The sequence below is a fragment of the Puma concolor genome, chromosome E2 (assembly GCF_028749965.1).
Source record: "Puma concolor isolate L17-30 chromosome E2, mPumCon1.1.hap2, whole genome shotgun sequence".
Taxonomy (NCBI): Eukaryota; Metazoa; Chordata; class Mammalia; order Carnivora; family Felidae; genus Puma; species Puma concolor.
In genome coordinates, this window is record NC_141681.1 from 54327168 (window position 1) to 54340286 (window position 13119).

Below are 13119 nucleotides of genomic sequence, written 5' to 3' on the forward strand. Positions count from 1 at the left end.
TTGAACTCATGAGCTATGATCATGACCTGAGCCGAAGTTAGAGGCTTAAGTGACCGAGACCCCAGGTGCCCCTTCATTTGTTTCTTAAATTCCACATATGATTAATCTCATATTTTTAATACTATAGTTTCTCCGTGCTACATTGATGGTAATTTATTTCCAATTTATATGTCTCTTTCTAGTTTTCTAATTGGTTATTTAACCCATCCATTGATGTTTTTAATCTTTGTGATTTTTCACTTCTTTTTGGTTCTTTTACAAATACCCTGACCATTTCTGAGTCTTTTGTATCTTGTTTTTAATTTCAACTCTTTTTGTCTTTAAATATACTAAGCATATTGAGTTTATATTATGTACCTGTTAATTCCAGTACATTAGGTTTTTGAAGGTCTAATTCTACTACTTTTTTTTTTCTTCTAATCTTCCCTTAGGGTACCTTTTTCCTTGCATATTTTGTGATTTCTTTTTGTGACCTCATGTTCATGAAACGCTATGGGGCTTGGGAGAGGTCGTGTTTCCCCCAGAGATTATGTATATTTACTTATGACAGGTGCTGGAGGCAAGGTTGCTATCCACCGGCACCTTTTATATTAATCTCAACTGGGTTTTTCAGACTATGCATGTGTGAATCTGAACCAAAATTCCATGTGAGAGAAGGTTTTGGGTTACAAATTCTCAAAAAAAAAAAAAAAGACATTATTTGCCTGCTATCAGAAACAGAACCAATACATACATATTTTCTTGCTATCTAACCCTTTCATAGCTTTCTATGTGTGGGGATTTCCTTTTCTTCCATGAACCCAAGTTCTTCTTTAGTCTTCACCTAAACTTTAAACCCCAAATCTCTAAGTTCCTACACTGGCATTTACTAGCTTTAACCCTTGCTGAATTCAAGCTTAGGTTTAATTTTTTTTAAATGTTTATTTATTTTTGAGAGAGAGAGGGAGAGAGAACACGAGCAGGGGAGGGGCAGAGAGAGAGGGAGTCACAGAATCTGAAGCAGGCTCCGGCTCTGAGCTGTCAGCACAGAGCCCAATGTGGGGCTGGAACCCATGAACCATGAGATCATGACCTGAGCCGAAGTTGGAGGCTTAACCGACTGAGCCACCCAGGCGCCCCAAGCTTAGGTTTAATTTTTTTTTTAATTTTTTTTTTTAACGTTTATTTATTTTTGAGACAGATAGAGACAGAGCATGAGCAGGGGAGGGTCAGAGAGAGAGGGAGACACAGAATCTGAAACAGGCTCCAGGCTCTGAGCTGTCAGCACAGAGCCCGACACGGGGCTTGAACTCACGGACCGTGAGATCATGACCTGAGCCGAAGTCGGCCGCTTAACCGACTGAGCCACCCAGGCGCCCCTAATTTTTGAACCTCTTAAAGATTTCCCTTAATTTCTTCTAAGCTCATCTATGCATTTAAAGAGGATTGTTGGGGTGCCTGTGTGCCTCCGTCGGTCAAGCATCTGACTCTTGATTTCAGCTCAGGTCATAATCTCACAGTTCATGAGTTCAAGCCTCACCTCAGGCTCTGCACTGTTAGTGCTTGGGATCCTCTCTCTCCCCTGCATACTCACTCTCACTCTCACTCTCTCTCACCCAAACAAATAAACTTAAAAAATTTTAAAGAAATAAAGAGGATTGTTGAAATATACTTGATGTTACACTTTAGGTGTCTTAATCTATGGTGTGTCTTGTTTGTCTTATTTTGTTGTCATATTGCCTTCAATGAAGTCCTCCTTGAGTCTTCAAACTCTGAAGTTAACCTCTACTGTCTCCCTCATTCTCTGGCAAATATCCTTCCTTCAGGCTCCTAGACCACCTTAGGAAAAATATATAATGTTGGATAAAGGTTTAAGCTCCTTGGTAGACTTGGTAAATTGATCAGCTATTCCTGCTTAAGAGAGACAGGAGGAAGTCACCAATTAGCAGATAGTTAACCACTTTGCCATAATCGGTAACTCCACTGCTTTCTGAGACTATGGTCTCTTATCTGTTTCCTTACAGGAAGGGCCAGGCAGAGAGGGCCTGGGATTCTAGCATTTGAATTGAACAAAGTCAATGGAAGGCAAGAGTGGGAGTTGGGCATTTTTTTTTCATGACGAAAGCAAAGTTTCACGGGTACTAGCACCATTTTTACCTTAGTTTCGTAGGGATCAGACCTGACACGTACCACCAATTCCAAGAGGAAGGCAGCCTAGGAGAAGTAGGGGTCAGCTGTCACCATCAACCAAATACTGGAGGTCAAAGAACACTATTATTATGTGTCTGGTGAGGGCAAGTGTAGGAGATGCAGAGAATGACTGCTGTGTTAACCTCCATCTGGCCAGAAAAACTTTCCCAGTCCAGGAAAACAAAACATCTTTGAGTCCAGTTACATTAGCAATTGCTACTTTTACCTTTTCTAATGTCAAGTTGCCAGCCGGGGAGTTCCACTTTGAAAAAAAAAAGTGATGTTTTGCCAAATAAACCAAGTCTTTATTTCCAAGATGAATCACTCACATGGCAGAGAGGTTTTTCCCTGGTTATTTATCCATTTTATCAACCTTTTGACTTTGCATCACCTGAAGCCGTGGATGGGGCTTTACGAGTTCCCTTTAGCTTCAGGTTTGAAGATAACTGTGACCTTACTGTGAATCACGGAGACTGGAAAAGCCACATCAATGAGTGTGTACAGGAAGTAGGCAGGGATAGGCAAGATGGTAATGACGATGGAGATGATGAGCAAGACTTTAGCCCATAATGGGTAAGTTCGGATCACCTCATTTGACTGTGGAGAAAGGGAAGATTTAGAATACCCAGTTTCTCTGAAGAGGAAGGCTACAGAGGTTGGGGGTAGGGACATGAACCGAGACAAGAGACTAGATAACTGGGTCCCCAGGGAACCCGAGAATAAGGTGGCAGAGTCTTAGAGGCCAGAGAAGATCACAAAGTCCTCACCCGCTCCCTAAGGGGTTCTGGGGTCTGAGAGAGAGGCTCACAATGCTTGAGTCCCAGGCCAAGTAGGTGATGTTCTTCCGACACAGATGAATCAGGGTGTTTACAAACAGGACTAGCAGCACAAATGGAGACAGAAAGCACCACAGCCAACGAAAGATGGGGGAGATGGGGCGGCCCAACATGATAATCAGGTCTGCAAGGAACCTGGGAAGAAGGGCCACGAGGCTTTGGAGGGGCCTGTTCAGGCCTTTCCCAGCCTTGTGGAGGGGTCAATCCAAACCCAGCCTGGGAGACACAGCTTCACGTTTCTTAAACGTTTCTGTTCACCTCCACAACCAGTTTTCTTCCCTCTAATTCATCTCGTTTCAGTCTGATTTCTGTCCCAGCCTCAGGATTAAAACAAAACAAAACAAAAAACAAAACAAAACATTTCTCTCCTCCATCACCCTCAGGATAAAGGCTGAGTTCCTAATGTAGTTTCTTCAATCCCACTTATCCAGCTTTCTTTGGTGCACCTTCTTAACCCCAACATATATGTACATTGGGTTCCTTTTGCCTAGAACGCCCTCCTTTTTTCTTTCCCTTGACAAACTCCCCTTCATCTGTCTCGATTCTGTTCAAGCATCCCCTCCTTGCCTGACCCTTCAATCTTCTTGACATAACCATCTGTGTTCCCAGAGTACCCTCGGCTGCCTCTATCATAGGCTTACTACCCTGCCCCCCAAATCTGCTTACATACATCTCCTTTGGACTCCGAGAGCAGAAACTCGGTCTAATTTATCCCAGTATCCCCAGGGCTCACAAGGCCTGCCTGCCCCTTGGGCACACTCTGAGTAATATTTGAGAGTGAGTGTATGAATCAGCAACTGATGCCAAGAACCACTATCACCTAGAAATGCTGCCACATTTGGATTACACAATGCTTCTCAAATGTTAATGTGCAGACAATTTACTTGGGGTTCTTGTTAAAATTCAGATACAAAGGTCTGGGGTAGAGTCCAGGGTTTTATATTTTTAAGAAACTCTCAGGCGATGCCAATGCTATTGGTCCAGAGCACATTTGAGAAGTGAGGGACTGTATGCCCACACTACCCTGGTTAAAAGTAGGGCTCAGGGGCGCCTGGATGGCGCAGTCGGTTAAGCGTCCGACTTCAGCCAGGTCACGATCTCGCGGTCCGTGAGTTCGAGCCCCGCGTCAGGCTCTGGGCTGATGGCTCAGAGCCTGGAGCCTGTTTCCGATTCTGTGTCTCCCTCTCTCTCTGCCCCTCCCCCGTTCATGCTATGTCTCTCTCTGTCCCAAAAGTAGGGCTCAGGAGCTGCTAGAAGTTGATATAGTCTGTTCACTGGTTTTCCATTTTACAGCTATTTTCTCCAGGCATCAGCCCAGGCCTTCCTCCTTCCCACCCTCCTGGGGGCTCTCCATAAGCCCTGGGATCAGAGACCTGGCAGTGAGAGCAAGAGGGGCCGACACTCCCTAGAGACCCTAGCTGTGTGGGTGTATGGCTGGAGATCCTGGGCTTGGGACATCACCTCCTGGCTCCATAGATCCAGGCCATGGCCACATTCTCCAAGATGACAATGAGGAGGAGGGGCAGAGATGCCCAGTAATCATCCAGCAGGTTCACATAGTAGCTGCCAGAAGGTCTCACAAAAATGAGGCTGCCCAGGAACATAAGCACACAGATGCCCACTGAAGGAAAACATCAGATTTGTATCAAGGTCAGAATTCAAACTAGGTTATAAAAGAGTCCCAGTGGGGTTAAGCTAGACAATGGCCATAGGTGGGAGTGGGGTCATAGGTCCGAGTACCTGTAAGCAGTTTTGTCTGTTTCCTGAGGGAAGCGAAGGTGTCCTGGAGAGGGGTAATAATGCCCTGCATGATCCCTATCATGGTGCTCAGCCCCAGGTTTGCCAGCAACACGAAGATGACGATGGCCCAGAGAGTGGATCCAGAAAACACAGAGATGGTATCAGTAATTGCCACAAAGGCCACACCAGGACCCTCCATAACCTGTGAGTGAAGGGAGGAATGGTAAGGGCTCTGAGCTCATTCTGTAGAACCCTAACTGCATTCTCCTCTCCTCCTCTAGGAAACGACCTGTAGCACTGTCGATGGACATTGTTAACCTCCTCTGGCCTTGAGGCATGAGGACTTCCTCCAACAACAGCTGCTAGTCTGGCAACTCTTTGGGGATGGGGTGAACAGGCTTATATGAACTCTAGTGCTTGGTGCTCTGGAGGCTACACCTGCATTATCACAGAAGGATACTGTGAACCTTGGTCCTGGTTGTTCAGGATGCTGCCGAGAATTGCCTTTCTGAATTCTAGAGGCACCTAAGGAGAGCTGACGTTTCTGGTGTGCTGGGGGCTTTGAAGGGAACATTTGGACCCCATCCCCAACCCCTACCTACCTCCTTCAATTGTTCAGATAAGTTGCAATTGGACAAATGGGGAAGGATCATGCTTTTCATTTGTTCAGGAAGGCTCTTGAACCATTTGGGGTAGATGGAGCTTGGCTCATAATACAGACTGTCTGGAGGCTGGACCTCAGGAGGCAGCACCCCGGTAACTATCAGATTCATCACTGTCTTGGCATTCCTGGGGACAGGGGTAGAATCACATAAAACCATTTGGCCCTTTAAGATAACTTCTCTCTTATCTTTCACACAAGAAGGAAAACCACTAGTCTGGAGTTTTTGATCTGGTTAATGTGCAGCCTGCACTGAAACCTGGGTCTCCAGGGTCCTGGCCCTCACTGCCTGACACCTACTTTCATAATGTGTCTGCGGGAGGCCACAGAGTTTCTGCCTTAAGACCTGGAGGGGTCTTTCCTACAGTGTCATGGAGGGCTTTAGGAACTATACCTCCTACTAGACAATTTCAGGACGACGTTAAAGCTTCTCAGCTTCCTTGACCTGCTGGCCTCTCCAATCTCTTAATGTACAACTCTTCACCTTCTCTATTTTGGACATACTCAACCATTAAGCCTGCTTCCACTTGCCATGCTCCCCATTGCTCAGTTATCTCTGGCACGTGGTGTTCTCTCTGCCTAGCACCACCCACTCTGATCCCAGTCTACCCAAATTCTACCACTATACCATTCTCCATATGCAAATTCCTACACATCCTTACTCAGCCCCCCAAACTCTGTTTACTGCCATGGAAAGCTATTCAAGATTTACTTCCATAAGGGCAAGTCAACAAGCTGCAGAAAAGTAGTATGGTGTGATCCGATCTTTTTAATGATATGTTTTTATATGTAGGTCTATGAATGGGAAACATTATGAAAGCATGCTAAGTGGTGGTTATTTGTCAGGAGACAGACTCAGCTTGGGATTGCCTCCACCGGAAGGTCTTCTCTGACTGCCCCAGGAAGTTAGTGGTTTGCTCTTCTGTGTCTCTTCATCATCCCTTACTACCAGTTATCATCTACTTTGTGATTATCTTTAGTATCTGCTTCCTCAAAAGACTGTGGTTTTCTTTAGGGCAGGGATGGTGGTCTGCCTCACCATTGGTTGTGTTTCCAGAACTCAACACAGGGTTGGCAGATAGGAGGTGTTTTATAAATGTTTCATGGATATTTTTTAGAATGAATCTTATAGGAGAAGAAAATCAGGAATGGGCTCTGGGGGCTCTGGTGGTACTGTGGGTCTTTTTTTTTTTTTTTTGCCTCTTGTCTAATGATTCAGCTAAAGCTATTCTCCTAATTTTCCATGACAATCCCGTTAAGAATGGGGTGAACACACCATTGAAAACCTCTGAGTTTGGGGCTTTACTAGTTTAGAAAGGCAGCCCTGAAAGAGACAGAGTTGGAGCGATTCAGGTGTTTCTACAGTTGAGGATGCTCCCACTTGAGGGTCCCATACTGACTGAGCCTAGATGGGGGCCTAGGCTGGAATTCCACCAGCTATTTCTAAGACTTTGGTCTTTTTGATGATCTGCATATGAAATATTGGGCTCACTTTACGTAACATTTGTTGTTGTTCTTTGTGGCCAAGTGGCCCATTGTGGCAAATACAAACACCATGGCGGTCAGTGAGGCAACCAAGTTGAGAAGAGCCACAGCAAAGGCATCCATGACACAGTTGTTGGATCGAGGGATGTATGAGCTGATTGCGATGAAGCTGCCAAAGCCGTGGCCCATGGATAAAAAGATCTGGTTCCCTGTCCGGCGCCACACTTCCACAGAGTACAGAGCTGGCACCTGGGGAGAAGTACCATGCAAACTGGGATATAAAGTGAGGAGGGGTCTGTGATCTGATGGAAGATGAGGAGGGGGTGAAGGAGGGAACTAGGAGGACCTCTACCAGACTGACAACCATCCTGTCCCTGACACCCCCCATGTGGGTAAGAGAATTCAAGGGCAGGGGACACCTCACCTGGGCAGCCAACAAACTGTCGAGACCAAATTTTGCACCCTCCAGCGTGAGACTCCGGATAAGGAGACAGAAAAGGATGAAGTAGGGAAGGATCACTGAGACATACAGCATCTGAGTGGGAAGTATGATTCAGAAACAGAGTTCAGCAAAGACAGACGCTGGGACAGTAGGATCAAAGGCTACTGAGTCAAAGGTCATATTAGTATGTGTTAGAAGGTAGAGGCCTACAGGCATCAGGTTAGGAGAATATTAGGGGGTCTCAGGTAGAAAGGAGTCCATCAGATTAGTAAGTTAGAGAGTGGCTCACCTTTCCAGAGGACTTGGGTCCTCTGATCATGGAGATGCAGATAATTAACCAGGTCACAAAGACAGAGACACTGAGATGCTTAACTGGTAGCCCACCCATTTCGATTTTGTCTGTGGCCTTCAATACATTCCGGTACCAAAAGTACGTAGTGGATGTTGTCCGCACACATTCAGGATCTGAGGTGAACTGGGCATGGAGGAAGCTGCAAGACCACGTGACTCCCCCTTCCAATTCCCCTCCACCTCCTCCTTCCAATCTCATTCAACATCTTCTTGCTCATCCCAATTTTCTCAACAATCTTCTTCCTTCTTCATTTCCCTATCCTTTTTTCAGCCCTCCCAATTGCCCTTTTCTTCCCTCTCTTCTCACCGTAAGTACTGGAGTTCCTCAGTAAGGGGCACACTGACCAAGGCAGTGGAGACTGGAAAGACTGAACTAAATAGAAGAGACTCCAGGCCATGAGCACACTGTAGTACAAGCCCACAATGCAGCACACCTAGGGACCAAGGAGAATTCTGGAGACAGGAGAAGAAAGGTAGGCCAGCAGAAAGCAGGGGATCTGACAGAGGACTGGGAACTGAAAAGACTTGACCTGTGGAAGTGAAGTCATGGGACCCATCCCAGGACAAGGGTCAGGGTGGGAATGGGGTGTAAAGGGCAGGCCAGGGCAGCCCAGGACTCCTCACCATGAAGCTGGTATACCCCACACCACCAATCCAGGGGCTGATGACCTTCCATACACCAACGCTGCCCTGACGCATTCTCTGACCAGCTGCCATCTCCAGGAATAGAAGAGGAACCCCGATCAAGAACAGCATGAGGATGTAGATGATGAGAAAACTGCCTGCGCAAGGGAGTCAGGAGGGCTCTGAGAACCACCTGGGTTTTCAGTGCCTAGACTTCTTTGGGGGCCAGGAAAACACATTCCTCCTGCCCCCCGTGACCTCCCTCAGGGCCACAGGCATCAGGGCTCAACTGTTTCCACATCCCTCATAGTCCCAGGTGTCCCTTCTCCCCCAATTTCTGGAAGGCCCAGATGCTTAGTTTCCAGCCCACCCTTGACCCAGGCCTCCAGCTCCACCATCCTCATGAACCTAATGTTCAGCTACCCTGCTCCCACCCACCCAACATCCTAGGTGTTCAGGTACCTGCCTCCTGTCCTAGTCAGGATCCCAAATCCCGCCCCCCCCCCCCCACACATATCTCAGAGACCTCGGAGTAGCAAGGACAGTCCTTTGGCTCCTCACCCCCTTGTGGGTCCATGATTCCTGGTCCCCAGGCTTACCACCTCCGTTGTGAAAACACAGGTAAGGAAAGCGCCAGATGGTGCTCAGCCCCACAGAGAAGCCCACCTGGGCCAGAAGGTATTCAATTTTATTGGCCCAGTATGGTCGATCAGGGGGGGCTTTATCCTTCAGTTCATCACTGTCTGTGGTCTCCAAAATTTCATCATTATCTTCATCAGACCAAATGTTTGGTGACAGAGTGTCAAGCTTCTGTCCCTTCCCCATCAATTCCTCAGTAGGCAACTCAGACTTTAATAGCTGGGGAGTTGAGGAAGTAATAGTCAAGGATTTGGAGTCCGAAGGTCTAGATGTCTGGGATTTCTCATCTTGGGCCTCCATGTTTTCACTAACAGTTGTTATCCAGGGTGGACTCTAGTTCCTGCTTCTGCAGGGGTGAGGCCTCCTTCCTTGTTGACCTTAAGGACATCAAGAACTACAGACTTTAGATATATGAGCTAAGTAAAGACAAGACTAGTTGTACAAGAACCCCTGAGGCCTCCAAACCCTCTTATCCTTATGTGGATACGAACATGGAATTCTCCACCCTTGAAAACATACCAAGGATATGCCTGCCTTTAGAAAATAATAATTTTAAAACAATACTATGTACAGTAATGCCAACAGACATAACATGCGTAACAATAATTTTAACAAAAGATGGGCAAGACCTTTACACACACACACACACACACACACACACACACACATTATTGAGAGAAAATAAAATTAAGGGATATAGCATGTTTGTGAACTAGAAGTCTTAATAGTAAAACAATGTCAATTATCCCCAATTGATCTATAAATTCAATGCAGTTCTTATTGAAATCACACCAGGGTTTTTTTGGGGAAATTGACAAGCTGATTCTAAAATGTACATGGAAGGGCTCCTGGGTGGCTCAGTCAGTTGAGCAACCGACTCTCAATTTCAGCTCCGGTCATGATCTCACGCTTCATGAGATCAAGTCCCGCATCAGGCTCTGTGCGGACAGCTTCAGATTCTCTCTCTCCCTCTCTCTCTCTGCCCCTCCTCCACTCATGCTCGCTCTTCCTCTCCCAATAAACAAACATTTTAAAACAAATAAATAAAGTGTACATGGAAAGCAAAAGGCTTAGAATGATTAATACAATCTTGATAGAGAAGAAGCAAATGTAAAGACTAATTATAAAGCTACAGTAATTAAGAGAGTATGGTATTGGCACAGGGATCTATGGCATAAACAGATCCATGGATCAATGTGCTGCACTGTTTAATATGGTGCCTACAAGCCACATATGGCTGCTTAATTAAAATTAAGTAACATCAACGATTTATTTCCTCAGTCATACTAGCCATGTATCAAGTGCTCAGTAGCCATACGGCTACCATACTGGAAGGACAGATATCAAACATTTGCATTACCACAGGAAGTTCTGTGGATACCACTGGGAGATTTCAGAAACTCACGCAAATATAGGTGCCTGATCTACAATAAAGACAGCACTGCAGGGGCGCCTGGGTGGCGCAGTCGGTTAAGCGGCCGACTTCAGCCAGGTCACGATCTCGCGGTCCGTGAGTTCGAGCCCCACGTCAGGCTCTGGGCTGATGGCTCAGAGCCTGGAGCCTGTTTCCGATTCTGTGTCTCCCTCTCTCTCTGCCCCTCCCCCGTTCATGCTCTGTCTCTCTCTGTCCCAAAAATGAATAAACCTTGAAAAAAAAAATTAAAAAAAAAAAAAAAGACAGCACTGCAAAGCTGTAGAGAAAGGGCATTCTTATCAATGAATCATTGGTTGTTAGAGGAACTGGATATCTACACAGAAATAAGTGAACCCTGGCCTCCCCAACTTCACATATTAAACAATAATCTATTCAGAGAAGATTGAAGTTCTAAATGTGAACGATAAAACAATAACATCCCAGATGAAAAACCTAGGAGGGTATCGGCATGACTTGAGTGTAGGCACAGATTTCTTAAATGGGACACAAAAAGCACCAATCATAAAGGAAAAGTTTGACATATTGGATTAAATTAAAACTAGAAACTTCAATGGAAACAACAGTAATTGAATAAACAGACAAGCCCTAAGGCAGTGGAAGATATTTGCAACATACGTGGTAGACAGAATAATGCCCTTCTCCAAGATATCCACATCCTAATCCCTAGAACCTATGAATATGTTACTTTACATGGAAAAAGTGACTTTTCAATATGGTTAAGTTATGGATCTTGAAAGGAGATTAGCTGGATTATCTATGATGGTCCCAATGTATTTATAGGATCCTTATATGGGAAAAGGAAGGTAGAAGAGTCAGAATCCAAGAAGAAAATGGGATCGCAGGAGCAGAAGTTGGAGTAATGCACCTTGAATGTGGAAGAAGGCGCCATGATTCAAGGAATGCTAGCTGGAAAACTCTAGGAAATGGATTCTTCCCTAGATCCTATGTAAGGAACACAGGAACACTGACACTTGCTTTTAGCCCAGCCAAATGGATTTCAGATTTCCAACCTCTAGAATGGTATGATAATACATTCATGTTGTTTTAAACCACTAAGTTTGTAGTTATTGTTAGAGTAACAGTAGGAAACTAACAAAATATATAACCCCAAAAGAGCCTGTTTCCCAAATGATATTTATAAAAGAAAGAAATATCTATAAATAAGAAAAAGTGGACAAGCTAAAAAGTGGAGGGAAGGGAAAAGAAAGCTTGAATAAGCTTACTAATAAAGGCTTGTAATATATACAAATCAATAGCCATAGGAAATGGTGGTCATTATTCAACTTCACTGGTCAACAAGAAAATGTAACTAAAACCACAATAAGAATAGATGGATATATATGTGATAAATTGCATAGAGTAAAATGTTAATTGTAGAACCGAGGTTGATGGTTATATGGATGGTCAGTGTATAAATATTCCAACTTTTCTGTATGCCTAAATATTTTTTCAAAATAAAATGTTGGGGGCGCCTGGGTGGCTCAGTCGGTTAAGCATCTGACTTTAGCTCAGGTCATGATCTCACACTCCGTGAGTTTGAGCCCCACGTCGGGCTCTGTGCTGACAGCTAGGAGCCTGGAGCCTGCTTCGGATTTTGTGTCTCCCTCTCGCGCTGCCCCTCCCCTGCTCATGCTTTGTCTCTGTCTCAAAAATAAATAAAAACATTTAAAAATAAATAAATAAATAAATAAATAAATAAATAAATAAATAAAACAAAATAAGATGTTGGGAGGAAATCACATGAGATCACTACATACCCACTAGATGAGCTAGTATAAATGAAAAAGTCTGATTAAACCAAATGATGGCTTGTGTGGAAACTTTTGGAACTCACGTACACAGTTGGTAGAAGCAGAGATTGGTACAACTACTTCAGAAAACTAGTTGAGGGGTGCCTGGGTGGCTAAGTTGAGTGTCCGACTCTTGATTTAAGCTAGGTCATGATCTCACGGTCGTGAGATAGAGAGTCCCATGTCTGGCTCCATGCTGGGTATGTGGCCTTCCTGGGATTCTCAATCTCTCTCTCTTTCTGACCCTCCTCCCTCAAAATAAATAAACATTAAAAAAAAAAACAAAACTAAACTAGTTGAATGTACCTACATACTTTATTTTCACATTTTACAATCCATTCCAAAGTGACCATCTAACAAATGTGTACATGAGTACACCAAAAATCATGTTCAAGAATGCTAATAGGTGTACTATTCATAACTGCCAAAACCTGGAAACAACCCAAATCTCTTTCAATAGTAGAATGGATAAGTAATAGCATATTCATATAACGGGTATACAATAATAAAAAGAGTGAACTGCTGATATGCATAACAACCTGCATGAATCTCAGAAATATTACTCTGAGGGGCGCCTGGGTGGCTCAGTAGGTTGAGCATCTGACTTCGGCTCAGGTCATGATCTCGCAGTTCATGAGTTTGAGCCCCGCGTCGGGCTCTGTGCTGACAGCTCAGAGCCCGGAGCTGCTTCAAATTCTGTGTCCCTCTCTCTCTCTGCCCCACCCCTGCTTGTGCTCTGTCTCTGTCTTTCAAAAATGAATAAACATAAAAAAAGAATATTACTTTGAATGAAAGAAGCAAGGCCCAGAAAAGAACACAGTACATAATTCCACTTATATGAAGTTCAAGAAGAGGCAAAACAAATTCATGGTGTCAAAAGCCAGGGTAGTGTGATTACATTGTGATAAGTTATAACTATGTGATAACTATAATTACGATTTGGACAT

The 13119-nt window shown here is 44.6% G+C and overlaps 1 protein-coding gene across 7 annotated transcripts in view; it reads right to left on the minus strand.

The window, feature by feature from the left end:
• Positions 1-1436: 1436 nt before the first annotated feature.
• Positions 1437-13119, minus strand: part of LOC112851241 (orphan sodium- and chloride-dependent neurotransmitter transporter NTT5) — a 79858-nt gene continuing 68175 nt past the window's right edge. For 6 of the 7 annotated variants that reach the window (XM_086690377.1, XM_086690375.1, XM_086690376.1 and 3 more), the window contains 11 exons: positions 8908-9324; positions 8309-8466; positions 7992-8118; positions 7623-7798; positions 7316-7426; positions 6899-7140; positions 5348-5534; positions 4746-4947; positions 4467-4626; positions 2978-3140; positions 1437-2766 (listed from right to left, as the gene is read on the minus strand). In XM_086690377.1, coding sequence (XP_086546503.1) covers positions 2581-2766; positions 2978-3140; positions 4467-4626; positions 4746-4947; positions 5348-5534; positions 6899-7140; positions 7316-7426; positions 7623-7798; positions 7992-8118; positions 8309-8466; positions 8908-9247 — 2052 coding nt within the window. In that variant the 5' untranslated portion in view covers positions 9248-9324 and the 3' untranslated portion in view covers positions 1437-2580. The remainder of the gene's footprint in view (positions 2767-2977; positions 3141-4466; positions 4627-4745; positions 4948-5347; positions 5535-6898; positions 7141-7315; positions 7427-7622; positions 7799-7991; positions 8119-8308; positions 8467-8907; positions 9325-13119) is intronic. The other variant, XM_086690381.1, reaches the window with a different exon arrangement.